This window comes from Venturia canescens, chromosome 1 (assembly GCF_019457755.1).
Source record: "Venturia canescens isolate UGA chromosome 1, ASM1945775v1, whole genome shotgun sequence".
NCBI classification, from domain to species: domain Eukaryota; kingdom Metazoa; phylum Arthropoda; class Insecta; order Hymenoptera; family Ichneumonidae; genus Venturia; species Venturia canescens.
In genome coordinates, this window is record NC_057421.1 from 15,670,890 (window position 1) to 15,686,182 (window position 15,293).

A 15,293-nucleotide genomic window follows, 5' to 3' on the forward strand; every position below is an offset into this window, starting at 1 on the left:
AAAGGATACTCTCGAGCCCGATCGGACCCTTCGAAGGTCTGTCCCATTCGGTACGCTGTTCGGACGGAAAAGCTCTTGTATATACGCGTATACTCTAACACAAGACCTTTGATCGAAATAATTAACGTTGAAACTTTTGAGAGAGCGCTCGGTGAAAAGATGCATGGTCGAGAGGTCCGATAGTAATGGCGACATTAATTAAAATCGGTTTAGACCCCCTGCGGGAACACCGCGAGGCAGCTTTTTGTTCGAGGACTAATGATTTCGTGGATCTGGGAGACCAGCTACGCCCGCGCACACACACTGAGAAAAAAATCTTGATTCAAGATTGTTCATTAGCAATTGATGTTATTGGAAGAATTTTCTTCATTTAACTGCTATGTTTTCGGAGAGAATTAATCTGCAGTTCGATATAAAACTATATATTTTATTCGTTTAATCTATATCATGCTCGAATGATCGTATTTTATAGGTGTCTAAATTGGATCGATTTTTATTCTCTAATTAAAGATATTACCACTTTAAACTAATGTCAGAGTTATTAATTCGAAATTGTAAATAAATTTTTTCAACTTATCTTTTGGCGAATGCAATTCAAGCCATTAATTAACCAGGGATCTGTCACTGACCGAAACCCAAATTTCATTCTCGTCCCTGGCGAAAAAACTTTAGTTTTTTATGTAAAAAAATCACATCAGAGAACGCAATGGGAAAACACGGAGGGAAATGGATCAAGAAAAAAGTAATAATAAAAAGACAGGAATGGCCAAAGGAAGAAACAGAATACTGAAATAAGCAAGTGTGAGGTTATACGAGTGTTCGTTACCAATTCTTTTTTTCAATCTTTAACGTAATATATCTTTATTACTAGTAAGAAAATCGTCTCAATTTTTTCCCCGAACCTGTATTATATACTTCATCGTTATTGTGTACTTTTTTATAAGCTTCGTAAAAAGCGTTCATTCGTTATATGGAAAGATAAACGATTTTTCACGTATAGTTCCTTTTTTCTTCATATTTATACACGTTTATCTCAATAACCAATAAGACAAACCCTTTAAAATTTGATAATAAATAAATTCAAACTTTAAATACAATGATGACTAATTAACTCATTCGATTATTGTTCTGACGATCGATTATGTCGAATTGATTTTCCGCTGTATAATAATATACAAAAAAGCGAAATGGCAAAATCGAGTTTCAACGAAATTGACGATTTGGAGAGATGTGAATGTGTGCCTCAACAATTTGAGAGTTAAAAACCTGAATCATCCCACCAAAAAGCACGAGCTGTCGACCGCAATTTTATTTTTTGTTTATCTTCGTCTATGAACTCAATTATCGAGGGTGTTAGTTCGTTGCTAATAATTCTGATAAGCTCATAACTCGATGAAGGTTTCGCTCGCTGCTCGCTGCGAACAAAACTTCCCTGTCAGAGAAAATGACTCTTTTCCACAAATTTTTTCATTCATTTATCAAACGTTTCGATAATAATTCCACACAATTGCACTTAACTTGGGTGTAATAATTCTTGATGTTACTCCAGAAAGCCTCGAAGCTTTTCTTCTTACACTACGGAAGGCGTAATATAAGGTGTTGGTGGGTGTCATCGTTACGCAACAATGAACGTAATTTCTCTCGCCGCGGGAGCGTATCACCATGAAAAAAGGCGAATCAAATTTCGCGTTGCATATACACTCCCCAGTCTCCGGTGATCAACGATTGAAACCGGGCTTCGCAAAAAGTCGACGATTACATTAAAATTCCAAAAGTGTCTTTTGGATTTAATTAGAAGATTTATCAAAAAAAAATAATAATAATAAAACATAAACAAAATTAAAATTATAAAATTCCAAAATAGTCGAACACGTTGAAAGCCATCGATGAAAAATCTTTCGATCCATTCGAAGCGTAGCTGCGCTACGGTACAATTTTTCTACACCACAAAAACGAGGATAAAAAATAAAAAATCCCGACACCGAAAGATTCCTCGTAGAAATTTTTTTTCTTTCATCCAATCAAAAAAATTCGATCGAAAAGAAAGATGTTGAATGAATGGAAATTTGGAAAAAAATGCAAAATGCTAAAACCCTGCAGATATGTGAGGGTGAATGACGAAAAAATGAACGTTGAAGCCTGTCCGAACTTACAGGTTTCTTTTCGTTGGAATACGAATACGATAATGGAAGTATTATACTTAGCAGAGATGATATCATAAAATTATACCATTTACAAGCTCAGTTTATCGTCTGGAAGGGTAAATTTATGATCTTGAAATTGAAGAAAATAATTTGCAAGGTTCTTCACTTACAAGCTCTTGTTTCATCGAGTATGGCATGGGTAATTAAGTCGTCACACATTGCTATTTCTCTTAATGTGAGCGTTCATCTTAATTGAATATAAACGCTTTCGAGAATGGTCTGACCAACCGACTACACTTTTAACATTTTTTGAACAACTGCCGGTGCTTAAATAGATTCATGCGTTCGATCAAATTCAAGCACTCTGCACCAATAAATTTTTTTTTTTTTCTATTATGGGAAACGATTATACGTGGATTTACGATGTTCAATTTAATCATGTATATAGTGGCTAAAATTTCAAGAACTCTTACTTCGATCGGAACTTTTTTCCAATTACTGTAAGTCACGAAAAAAAAACTCGTCACAATTAGAAAATTGTCTTCAAATACCTGTTAATAAGATGCTTTCCTCGGCATGTGTGTAGAAATGTTTTGTCATTGCCCGCAGAAATGGGTAGAAGATTTCAGCTTGATTTCAATAACGTCAAAAGGTCGTTGCACTTCGGATTGATGTGATACAAGTTTGGCAACAAACAACTTGGACGGCAGGGTCAGTGTCGAGCGCAACGAAATCAACCGAAAACATCGAGGTATAGTGACTTCGGTATTGCGAAATTTTTCATGTTGAACTGTGTAACTTCGCCAGAAGAAAATATCAGTGCCCTTGAACAATCCAACATTTGATATTACACGTGATGTGTATGAAATTTCGAAGAATATATATTTCTTCGTGTTATATTTTTCATGTAACATTATCGCATACGTGAAATATTATATTCCAATTTCCTACAGAGTTTGCTAAAGTAAACTTGATTAGATTTTCATTTCTTTTGCTGGCAAGCAGAGTTCTCTAGCGTGGAAAAATAAAAGTCATTGCATGTTTCATCTCGATAAAACAGTACAGAGCTGCTCCGATGCTCCGAATCATAATTCTTCCGGTCGTATCGCAATAATTCCTTTTCCGAAAATACATTATTTTTATTTCGAGATCATTAAAAATGTCGTTAGCTTTGGGTATGTGTGAAACACCTGGATGTAAAGCAGTTGCTAGTCTTCAGTGTCCGACTTGTTTGAAAATTGGTATCCAGGGATCTTACTTCTGCAGTCAGGTGAGATATTTTAGGTTATGATTCAAATTCTGTTTGAAAAACCACGAATGAAATGTGCATTTTTTCCAGCACTTTAAATCCTTGCATATACAATTCCAGAATGACAAGTAGATGAAACAAATTCTATTTTTATTTGATGTCAATTACATTAAAACATTGAGAAAACATTGAGATATGCGCAATAGAAAACCATTGTACAATGACGGATATCAGAATGTCTAATTCTCAAGTCCAAGGTCACTAGTGCACCTGTTTTCTATACTTATGTGATCACGAAATCTGCAGTATCTTATGTCTATTAACTTTCTTATTTCTCCCTGTTTGGAAACGTTGATCAGCCTTAAAATTTATTGAATTATCGCCTACAGCATATATTTTTTCCAATTGCAGGATTGTTTCAAAGGCAGCTGGAAGACGCACAAGATCATTCACCAGATAGTCAGTGAGTGATAGCGTTGAATGACTAATCCATAAATGTCTCACTAATGATGATTTTTCATTGCAGAGGGAGTGACTGGAAAAGATGACTCAGGACAGTATAATCCATGGCCGTCTTATCATTACACCGGAAAACTGCGTCCATGGCCAAGGGCAGAACCAAGAACAGTCCCAGCCAGCATTGAACGACCGGACTATGCAGATCATCCCAGAGGATTGCCGCTCAGTGAACATGCCGTTCGTGGCTCGTCACAAATCAAAGTTCTCAATGACGAGGAAATTGAGAGCATGCGAGTCTCCTGCAAAGTAATCAAACTTGTTATTTTTAATGAATCAAGAAAAAAAAAAATTGATTTGACTTTTAATTTCTGAACTGAAACCAAATAATCAAAACAAATTATTTCATTAATTCTGAAGATATTAGAAAACGTAAATTTGGATACCAAAGTATCAGAAACTTTTCTGCTTTTCTTCAATTTGTTAGATTAGAAATATTCTCAATCCACATCCATCATGATTACGGAGTTTAAGGCAAACGTTTCTATTTTATTAATAACATAAGTTCATAAGCTCAGCAAAAGATGTGGCAAATACCATTTAGACAATGAAAAAAATAAACGATTTTCACTGCATTTAATTTCAGCTCGGTCGTGAGGTACTCGATGAAGCTGCTAAAGCATGCGACGTTGGAGTGACGACAGCCGAATTGGATAGAATTGTTCACGAAGCTTGTATCGAACGGGATTGTTATCCATCGCCATTGAATTATCATCGATTCCCAGCGAGTTGTTGCACATCTGTAAACGAAGTTATTTGCCATGGTATTCCGGACCAAAGGCCTCTCGAGGAGGGTGACCTTTGCAACGTTGACGTGACCGTTTATCATCGAGGCTTTCATGGGGATCTCAACGAAACATTTTTCGTCGGTAAAGTTAAGCCGGAGATTAAAAAACTGGTTGAAGTGACTTACGAGTGTTTGTCACGCGCCATTGAAATTGTACGGCCTGGCGAGAAGTATAAAGAAATTGGCAATGTCATACAAAAATACGCTCAGGCCAATGGGTTTGGTGTTGTTCGCGGTTATTGCGGCCACGGCATTCATCGACTCTTTCACACTGCCCCAAACGTACCTCACTATGCCAGTAAGTTCAACCATCCAGAAACTTAAACCGATTTCAATGTTAGTGTTTTCATTATTCAATTTTCATTCCATGCAATTCCATCAGACGTCACTGATGCATTTGTTCAAACGATAATACTGACATGAAATCAGAACTCTCGATTGAAAAATTTTCACTAATATTAAACGTAATATTGAAACGATTTTGTTTTTCGTAGAAAATAAAGCAGTAGGCATAATGAAAGCTGGCCACTGTTTCACGATTGAGCCAATGATATCTCAGGGAACATGGCGCGACGAGACCTGGCCGGACGATTGGACAGCCGTGACAGCCGATGGTCAATGGTCAGCACAATTTGAGCATACGCTCCTCGTAACCGACACCGGTTGCGATATTCTCACCAAACGTCGTACTAACGACGGTAAGCCGTGGTTCATGGATCGGGCGTAATAATTAAACACGTCTACTTATAAATCTGAGAAAAATATAATCGCACACTTACGAGACAAAAAAAAATAGCGACGGAACCAAAAACCAATCCGATTATCGGGCTGAATTTTTTTTCAAGGAGGAAGTCATCGAATTTCTGATTTTTTTCGAATCTGGTACAATTCAGCCTTTCAAATAAATCGTCATTTTATGGTCTTCAAAATCGAGAATCAGGGATAAGATCTCGTTCGATAAGAATGAATGAAATGACGATGTTTCAAAAAATTGTACGTGCCTTGAATCTAATCAATTTTTCAATCGAAATTTTGCCTCGCTTACAAACGTGCTTGTTTCGATTGCCTTTTGCTTCGTGACTTTTTGAATAGTATAAAAATTCACTCGATTACCAATTTGCAATGTTTCTCAGATGAATTCACGACGAACATATGTTCAAGAAGATTATTTTTTCGATCTTTTATCAGAGATGTTTGTGCTGACGATTTACCAGCTTTGTATATGCTCCCATCATTGTCGAAATACTATTTGTGATCAATCATTTTTTTTCTTTCAATATCCTTTTTTCATTGTAATATTGAAAAATTTGGTCAAACTTTTGTCATCCTTATCCAGTCGTTAGCGCACTCCCTGAATTATATGAAACAATTATTCCCATGGGATTTATCGTCATTTAATTAAACAAACAATAAAATACGTAAAATTTGAAAAATCGACTTTGCTTTTGGAACGTTCGGGCATACTCACTAATCAGTGTTTACTAATAATGATATGAAGTCATCGAAATGTTGACAAAAATGTTTTCAATTTGCTTAGTGGAAAAAATAACCACAAAGCAGTTTAATGAAGTTTCTCTGTGTAACTCGCATGAAAATGTTGAGGCAGATTGACAGAGTGAAGAAAAAATCGCTCTGCTCTAACGATGAAAATTGAAAATTAGTATTCTCAGTTTGAAGAAAAATGTTGATCCTGCCGCCCTAGCGATCGAACTTGATCTTTTTTGAACGGAAAAAATTATTGTAATTTTGAATATGAAGTGAGAATAAATCGGACGTTGAGAATTGAAGGCACGATCTGCGGGATAGAAAAATGGATACGACACTCAAGATGACAAGATAACAATCCATTTACTCAAATAACAAGCACAATAAATAAATCACTACGCCAACAAGAATAAACCTATAGAATAAATAATTATTTCTAATAAATCGACACACTTTTTCGGGCGCTTTGGACGAACATCTGCGCCAAATAAATATTGTTAGAGCTCCTATTTTCTAGTAACTCAATTTCGTGCTGACTGTTAACGAAGGGAAAAGAATTTCCGTAATTATCAGTCTTTAGAGACTTGGTGAGTTGAGAATTTGACAATTTCCATAAATTTTATAGCGAAGTCAATCAATGGAAGTAAAAAGCAACCAGTTTCATTGTCATCTCCGTATACAATAGACGTAATCTTGTTTTCATGAGTTGAGAAATTTTGAGCAATAAGCAGAAATAATGATGAAAACGAGAAAATGTGATAATTGAGGTGTTTGAAATGATTCGAATTGTGACAAAATGCGTTTTTTTTTTTTTTAACAAAACGAGACCCTCGATCAATCGTGTGAATGAGAGCAATTTATGGAATTGAAATAATTAGCGAAATATTTACAATGTGTATTGATATCGATCGAGAAGCGTTTTGAGGACCTCCAATTAGTGGCCTTTTTTAGACGTAAGGCGTGTACCGAATTCAGAATTTGGATTTTCCTCAAAAGTCGTTTGTACACTCGAAGACACGGTTGTTCGAGAGTTAGTGACGCCACTGTGCGGATTCTCATAGTCATAATCTTCGCTCGTATTTTCTGGTTCATCGGAAGTACGGGGTCGATTTTCCTCGGTGTATTCCTCCACGTCCGGTACCATTATTCTCATGGGTCTCTTTTTTTCCTCTTTCGGCTTTTCATCCTCGCGCTCTTGCTCTCGTTGCTGCAAATGTGCCAGTCTCTGTTGTTGGTAGCGATCATTTGATTCCTGCTAAATATTGTCAATTGAAAATTAGTTTTCCAAAACTTAAAATATTATTCTCAATACATTTTCACGGGAGAACCGTTTTTCAAAGTCTTTTTCACAATATACCGTGTAACTTTCAATTTAAAAATCTGAAAATTTTTCGTTCGGTGCGTTCAAGAGTTTGCTCTGATTACGGGAAGTGGTTGAACGAGTTTCCCCTGATAAGTCAACGGCATAAAATCGCTGCCAATCTAAAAACGGCTAAGCATAAATCAAGCTTCGGAAGGAAGCATTAGTTTTAAGGTACTTTTTACTCTTTGTTCTGTTAAAATGAACCATTAGAGCTCGAGGCAAATTGGAATTCACGCGCAGCCTCCAGTAGGACTCTGAATAACCTAAAATTTTGGAAAACAAGCTTTAAAAAATATCGAATTTCTTGGAATTTCGCATACCAACAAAAATCGTTTGAAAATAGATCGTAACTTCGGTAGTGTTCAAAGCTTTGGCGTGTAATTATAAGGACGCTTAAAAAAATTCTTAAAAATAAATACTTTCGTGTCGAAAATGTTCATTTCTGCAAATGTGAAGCGACAGACTAAAATGCTTTATGAAGAACAACCAGAACATTGAATCAGTGACTGCAAATGGGTTACAAAGGATTACGATAAAAAAAGTGATTACCTCCCGCTGTCGGACTTGTTGTTGCTGTCGGAAATTCTGTCTGTTATAAATTTGTTGTTCATACTGTTTTTGTTGTTCATCATAGATTTGCTGCTGATCAAATTCTTCCTGTTGTTCATCATTGTACTGTTGTTGGGAATCATAGTTGAAATCTTCTTGCTGCGATTCGTTGACTTCGTATTCGCTGCCTTTGTGATTGGCCGGGAGTGGTTGATCGCTCTGAATTTCTTCATCGTCGTCGAACTTTTGCTGCTGCTGCTGCTGCTGCTGCTGCTGTTGCTGTTGCTGTTGCTGCTGTTTTCTCAGTTGTCCGATCAGATGACTGTTGACGTTTCCAGCGGCAGCAAGAGCAGCTAATTTTTCAGCGGCTTCTTTGTTAGGGAGAGTAGTGAAAAATTGGGTCGCGATGCTCCCCTCGTTGCTGACTTTGTTGAAGTAAGTATTCTGTCCTCTTTGATTGCTCGATTCTTCGTACTCGATATGATTTTCAGCCTGATCGGTTGGCTCCGCGCCTCTGTAGGCAACTTCCTCAGCGTTCAGGTGGTTCTCCTGGCCGTTGGGAATTGGGACGTTCCCAGCTGTTTCTGGTTCCAAGTTGTAATCAGCTGTGACCCGACCAGATCCGTATCCTTGGTCGATCAAAATTTGATGTTGCTGCTGCTCTTGTTGTTCTTGTTGAAGCTGAAGTTGAAGCTGCTGCTGCTGCTGCTGCTGCTGCTGATGCTGGAACTGTTGCTGTTGTTGTCGTTTGTTGGCTTGCTCGTCGTAATTGAAAGAGTGCATTTGAGGCTGCGAGAAGCTGGTGAGCCCTCCGGTCGGTTGGAACAGCTGACCGAGCTGTTGTTGAAGGATTTGCTGCTGCAGCTGAGGCTGCTGTCCATTTGCATACTGCTCGTTCAACTGTTGCGGAAAACTGTTGAGCAGATCGTACAGCTGGGTCGCTGACAGCGGTGGTCCAGCCGGTGCAGGATGACCGACGTGGAGGTCAGGGATTTGTTGGCCCAGCGAGGACGGCGCCTGGGCTGCGCTTCCTGGGAAACCAACGTGAAGCGAACTGTGTAGATTTGTTTGCATCGGTGAGTTGGAATTACCGAACTGGACGTTTCCGTTGACGAGACCCGGCTTCAGGGGGTTTATCACACCTCCGTGATTAACGTATAATTCGTTCGTCTGGAGATCCAGGTTCGGCGATGTCGCCAACCTCGTTACATCGAACTCGGGAGTGAAAAAGGTCGGCTGCGCTGTCTGATAATCTCTCGAGCCTATTTCATTCGTTTCTGTAACTTCGTACTGATTTTTCGTTGATACTGGACTCGTTACTGGTCTCTGAGGCGCTGGACTTGTCACCAGGGTTCCGTAACCGTAGTTCGTGCCGAGGGCGCCTGGAAAGAAACGATGGAAGAGGAACTTAGGAGCGTTGAGGTTTTCATCAAAATCCAGCGATCTGGAGATCTTGGTATCGCAAATTTGAGCTTATCGTTGAAAAATCTGCGATTTCGTATTTGATCGCCGAATGTATATTTCTCTTACCTGGATTATTCGGATTGTACTGTCCATCGCTGGAATATTGATGGTGTGAAACCTGGTCCTCGTGATTATTTTCTGAGGGATTTCCTTCCACGAGACTGTAAGGCTTGTCAGCGAGACTAAGATTCGGGGCTGGGATCGTGTGAATCGCTCCTTTATCGTCGTCCATTCCGCCTCTGTGGGTCGGTGGCATGACCACCGTTTCCGGCCGGTATTCGGGGCTGTATTCCGGCAGTTTGTTCATGGAATGGAATTCTTTGACTGGTGGCCGTTGAGGCAAAACTGCGTGGCTGTTTATTACGCCGAGAACAGGAATTTGGTTTTTCCAGGCAGTGGGCAAAACGTTGTAAACTGGAGGACGACGTACCCTGGAAAAATGTCGTTTTGAAAATCAACGAAATATTTGAAGGCTCATTGATATTCGGGTTTTATGAAAGATCGAGTCCTCACCGGTAATTAGGGGGTTTGTACAACGGCCTTTTGTGGCCATGATTGCCCCCGATATGGATCGTATTTCCCATAGACATTCTGTGGGCGATTGGCCAAGATTTTTTGTAGATTTGGGCCGCCTGCTGAGACGGTGGAGTCAAAGGTCTTCTCATTTTGTATCTCGCTTCCGAGACACATATGCACGCCGCCAATATCCAGCACACCCGGATGACCCCCTTTTGAATATCCAAAAATGTAGGAATATCCGTCAACGCATTTTTATGAGTTGCTGAATTTTTTTCTCATCGCAAATTAATGTACAGATTTAACGAAATTCCACACGAGCATTGTTGTTTTTATATTTGACTCTCACAAAACTGGGGCTGTCGTGCTAGTTACGAGTTTCATTTGAATTCCATTAATTACAAATGTTTTGTTTGTGAAACACCTGAAGCTAACCATTTTTTCAAACGTCACCGGGAGAATTTCGAAAAGCATAAAAGTCGTCGTATTCAATGAAATGAAAATGACGACGAGCAACACGTGCTCATTATTCACCGCTGCGAAATCCGTTCGTCCAAACTATCAGCATTAATAAACTTCTCACAAATTCTTTTGAATCATTGAAACAACCGCAAATATGGAACAAAAACATTTGTCACAGCTCGATGTACCTGTTTTTGGGTTCTCACAAGCTTTCTCACTGCTCAATGGAGACGTTTTTTAAGTACTAATTAACGGCGTTTTAGCGCGAGTAAGAAGAGAGAAAAAAATTAATTATACATCTGCAACTAAAGAATGGTGACAACATAAGAAAACAGGTGCCAAGGCGTAAGTGAGAGCTCTCGATGAACGTGCGGACTCACGTTCGAATTCGTTTATAGAAGTGTTTAGAACGAGTGTGTAGTCGCATGTGAGTTTGTACGTGTGTGGATGAGAAAAGAGAAGCTCTCAAGAGACTTAAAGGGGTCGATACCAGGACCGGAAGTGAGGTCCGGCTCGCGTTGCTTCTCTCTTACGGTATATCGCGTTCGTTCGTACGTGTAAAGAGCACGAGTTTCGTTATCCACATTTCTCCTCAAAGGCACATGCGGTGAACGCGATATGAACACACGAGGAAAAAAACAACTACGAAGAAAAGAAAAAGGCAAGAAGGAAAACATGATTTAAGCGAACGCGCGTGAGCCCCGTTCGCATCGAATCGCGCCTGTATCGATACTTCGTCCAAACGCGTTTGTAATAAACCTGTGTATTTGTGTACAGTTTAACTCCGAACAAGTCCAAATTTTTCTCCGTTCCATTTCGTACGGGTTCAGAGCTTCGGCCCTCAAAAATTCGTATTCCAACTTTTTTTGTCCAGGTTCAACCCAATTACCACGAGAATCGATTATCACTTGAAGTAATAATTCGGGCTTGTGAAACTTGGTTGAAATTAGGGCTTCATTGGACCATGATCGTTCGACTCAAGCTCAATAAACAAAAATAATTAAGACTACTCATCAATCATCTTTCTAATTCGAGCACAGATCCTCTGTATAAAGATTAATGTTACGGAATCCGCAGACTGATCAAAATTTGTCAGCACTTTCTCGAGGTTTCATGCCCGTTGAGATCATTTCCGATCCATCATCATTTTCAACGTTCTCAATGCTGAGCTACTGGCAATTCTTCACAAAACACCGCTACGATTATGAAAACTGTTTATCTAATCGCAAGTCCAATGTTATTGTTGAGATTGTTACAGCTCAATCGCGCGGTTAACATTCTATTATAAGTGCCAATTAATTTCATCGCGAGTGTTAAAAATCAATATAAAAATATCATCACGATCAAGTAGTATTTTAATTCGGAAGAAAGGCGTTAAATACGAGCATAAACGTCGCGCAAGCGACATCAACAAAAAGTATGTTCGGTAGTCGTCAAAGTGGAACGCTTCGTGTTCCACATCGGAACTGGCGACGCGGGAAAAGCGTCGAGTCCGCGCGCAAACGTTGCGGTATTATAGATGGCCTTTTACGTATCGTGTCATCGTGAAATTCTCCACGGATTATCACCGGAAAAAAGACAAGTGTGAGGAGTTTGCAACGAGCAATCCTACCCGTTGTCATGGTTGGCCGGACATGAGAAATTCTTGGTTTTACTATAAGAGCAATATCTCTAATCACTAACCTGGAGAAATATCGCGAAACGTTGAAAGAGAGGGAAGAGTTTATTTTCAGGAGTTCTGTGAGGTTATTTGATGAGTCCTTTCAACATGATTTGGTAAAATTGGTGGATGATGTTCAAGCACAATGTTAACTGAGGAATTGTAGTCTATTAAAGTTCTCGGCGAGAAATCGAGCCCCCAGATTTCGAATCTCCACGTCCTCGATTAGCTATTCCAGATCTTGGACTGGAAACTTTCGAGATTGTTGTGAATTACACGATTAATCGATTTGATAAGGTTTCGAACGGTACGCGAAACGGAAAGTTTGAATATTCTTCGTACGACGATATCCTGTTTGAAAATACTTTCCAAACATTGTGCCAGTTCCACTCATTTTTCTTGTCAATTATTCTTGTCAATTAGATCGGTTTCCTCAGATATTTTCCGTTCGAACTACTATCAATGTGGAACGACTCAATACTCGTAATTCTTTTCGTGTCAATTCGTACTCTGAGCTATTTTTTTCATCGCCGTAGTAAAATCTGAGTTCTCTATACAGTCGGAATTGAAAAATTCATTCGAGTTTTTCGCCACAGCTGTTTTTAAATTCTCGACATTTTTCCAACTGCGTAAGTTGCGATATTCTTCACGCCTTTCTGGATCTTCATGTGATTTTCTCTTTCTAGAGTTACACGTCGTTCATCGTAGATTTTTAGATCGTAGATAGCCATACGCGATCAACGTAAAATGGATAATTATAAAATGAAGTTCAAAGACGAACCAAAAATTGCATTTGTTTAGTCGGTTATATAAAAACAACGTACGACAAAGGTGAAGCCAGTTAGAGTTAGCAAAACCACAAAAAATCACATACCAAGTCAGCTAACCAGTGCAATTGTCACATTCGTGATAGACAAAACGATAGAAAGAAGATAAATGACTGAAGAAGTTTGCACACACCTTCATGATTATCCGTTACGTCCAAGAGTCCTTTGATAATGAAAAAAATATTTTGTTCTTTCGTGCCAAGAGTCCTCCACGATTTGTTAAACGGTAGTCGAAAAAGACGCGCGCGTACTGAACGTACGACCGAGTTCCGATTTCCGTGACTAGGCAGCGTTGATTGGCCAGTAAGGAAGCACTTTTCGTTCTGCACGCAATTAGGTCATTGTCCTTCATTTATACTCCGCTCTGACGAACGAATGTTTGAGAAGTGAAGAGCAGTATAGCTCATCGAGAATCTCCTACCTCGCCGCCTTTTACACACCGCGATGATCGAACGACCTATCACTTTGCCTCTTCGATATCCAACTACATTTTCTAAGCACATACTGAGCGCATGTGCGCGTCAATCATAAACGAGCTAATGTAGACTATTTTTTGAGCGGAGCTTCGTAACTTTCTCTGGACCAAGATGCCTTTGGATTCGATTTTTTGTGCATTTCGAAGCATCATCGAATTTTTTTCACCATTGACGATGGTCTTTGCTATTTTTACTTTTTCCATAATACATTTTTAGGCATTGTGGCTGAGGAGTGATTTTTTTCAGGGGATTCTGCAGGGAGCATTTGACCCAGCGAAAAATTAATTTATTACATGAAATTGACGTTGCTACCGTTTACTTTTATTGCTGCATATTTTTGTGAAACTCCAATGTTTTTTCTCCTCACTGGCGTACGCGTAAGACGCATTTTTTCAGGTTCTCCCACAAACGTGCATCGACCTGTGACGTAGCAGTGTCACTGGAACCAGTTACGAACCAGTCAACGAATCTTTCACGTATGGGGCGAAGTGTTAAAAAAACTTGTTCGGGCGATGATGTAGAGGGCCATTTACAGAATCGAGAAAGATAAATATTTGGGAATGCCTGATCATCAAAATATTCAGGAACAAAGAGATGATCCGAGAAATCAAGCAATGTAAGGTTATGATTGTACAACCTTTCGTGAATTTTGAGTATTTGAGATTTTATGGTTTGAAAAAACAGCTTTTATGCACTTTTAAATAAAAAATACTTTCTCCGATTTTGTTTTGAATTTTTCAAGCAATATTAAGGAAGATCATGCGTTACTTGTGATTCAAAAAAGCAATTGAACTTTTTTGCTCTCCTGATGATCGAAGAAACGATTAAAATTTATTCTCACAATTATTAAAATTATGCGTAACTTATTTGCTGAGATTGATAAATTTTTAATATAATGATAGTGGTTAAAATACTTTCGTAGTAAAATCGTCAAGCACAATGTGACAACAGCCATTTTCTATTTATATGCGTATGCTATATCTATATTTTAAACCAGCTGGCTCATGGTGTTGCCAAACCTTCCACCGTTCATGTCGTTATTATTCGTTATCCTCAAATAAGTGTTCATCTTTTTCCATTCCCAAGTCATTTCAAAAACATTTGATTTTCTTATTCTCGTTTTGGGCTCTTCAAAGTTGGGAGGATCCTGTTTCATGAAATCCAAATCATTGCACAGGAAGCGTGCCTACCATAAGAGCCATTGTATAACCCTTCAAAAAATGTGATTTTCGTTAATAGTTTTCTCGTCAACTAGACGGTAGATTCTATAATAATCCCAGGAACAGTTGCACCGTGTACATTTCTAGCATATTTTCGAATTTAAACTCTTAAATTTGGCATTTTCGATTTCCATTAGATTCGCGTGGTCTTCTTTGAAACGTTACAAACACATGAAATTCAAGTTATTTTGTCAACGGAATAAAAATATTCAGAAATACAAAACTAAAGATTTCATCGTCGGTAGACACAAATGGGAAGCGATGCAAGCATCCAGGCACGATATAATCCATCAATACATCGTCTCGTTCGCAGGTTTTCGCGACTGCCTGTTCGTTTTTTACTCCAAAGGTTAGTTTCTTATTCGAGAATGACCTCGATCTTGGAAACTGATATGCTTTTATTGGTCGTTCGTTGCGTATTATTCATGGCATTCTTTCCCGCCCAAGTTGACGACGTCCGAACTTGACATACGTCGAGATCGATTTCTCATTCATCGATTCGATACATCTTAAAAAAACAAACGCTCAGCGTTCTCCCTCTGACTTGACAATGAGCGTCGAGAATGTTGAAATGG

General features: G+C 38.8%; 2 protein-coding genes across 2 annotated transcripts; one reads left to right on the plus strand and one right to left on the minus strand.

Moving 5' to 3' along the window:
- The first annotated feature begins 3,188 nt into the window (after positions 1-3,188).
- Positions 3,189-6,483, plus strand: LOC122411514 (methionine aminopeptidase 1). The gene is made up of 5 exons (XM_043420365.1): positions 3,189-3,414; positions 3,805-3,856; positions 3,920-4,158; positions 4,496-4,994; positions 5,191-6,483. The coding sequence occupies exons 1-5, from the start codon at positions 3,304-3,306 to the stop codon at positions 5,421-5,423; spliced, it is 1,134 nt and encodes a 377-aa protein (XP_043276300.1). The 5' UTR covers positions 3,189-3,303; the 3' UTR covers positions 5,424-6,483.
- Positions 6,484-6,519: 36 nt separating this feature from the next.
- On the minus strand, positions 6,520-13,328 carry LOC122411506 (histone-lysine N-methyltransferase 2D-like). Its single transcript, XM_043420352.1, has 5 exons — positions 13,156-13,328; positions 10,071-10,285; positions 9,624-9,988; positions 8,094-9,475; positions 6,520-7,436 (listed from the first exon to the last, which is right to left on the minus strand). The coding sequence occupies exons 1-5, from the start codon at positions 13,159-13,161 to the stop codon at positions 7,116-7,118; spliced, it is 2,289 nt and encodes a 762-aa protein (XP_043276287.1). The 5' UTR covers positions 13,162-13,328; the 3' UTR covers positions 6,520-7,115.
- Between the last annotated feature and the right edge of the window lie 1,965 nt (positions 13,329-15,293).

What these genes read in the sequence shown, in the direction of transcription:
- LOC122411514 (XM_043420365.1), top strand. Translation starts at nt 3,304, where the DNA reads ATGTCGTTAGCTTTGGGTATGTGTGAAACACCTGGATGTAAAGCAGTT. An exon ending in GATCTTACTTCTGCAGTCAG is followed by an intron (nt 3,415 to 3,804) that starts GTGAGATATTTT and finishes TTCCAATTGCAG; the next exon opens with GATTGTTTCAAAGGCAGCTG. An exon ending in GATCATTCACCAGATAGTCA is followed by an intron (nt 3,857 to 3,919) that starts GTGAGTGATAGC and finishes TTTTCATTGCAG; the next exon opens with AGGGAGTGACTGGAAAAGAT.
- LOC122411506 (XM_043420352.1), bottom strand. An exon ending in GTACAATCCGAATAATCCAG is followed by an intron (nt 9,476 to 9,623) that starts GTAAGAGAAATA and finishes GTTTCTTTCCAG; the next exon opens with GCGCCCTCGGCACGAACTAC. An exon ending in AACAAGTCCGACAGCGGGAG is followed by an intron (nt 7,437 to 8,093) that starts GTAATCACTTTT and finishes GACAATATTTAG; the next exon opens with CAGGAATCAAATGATCGCTA.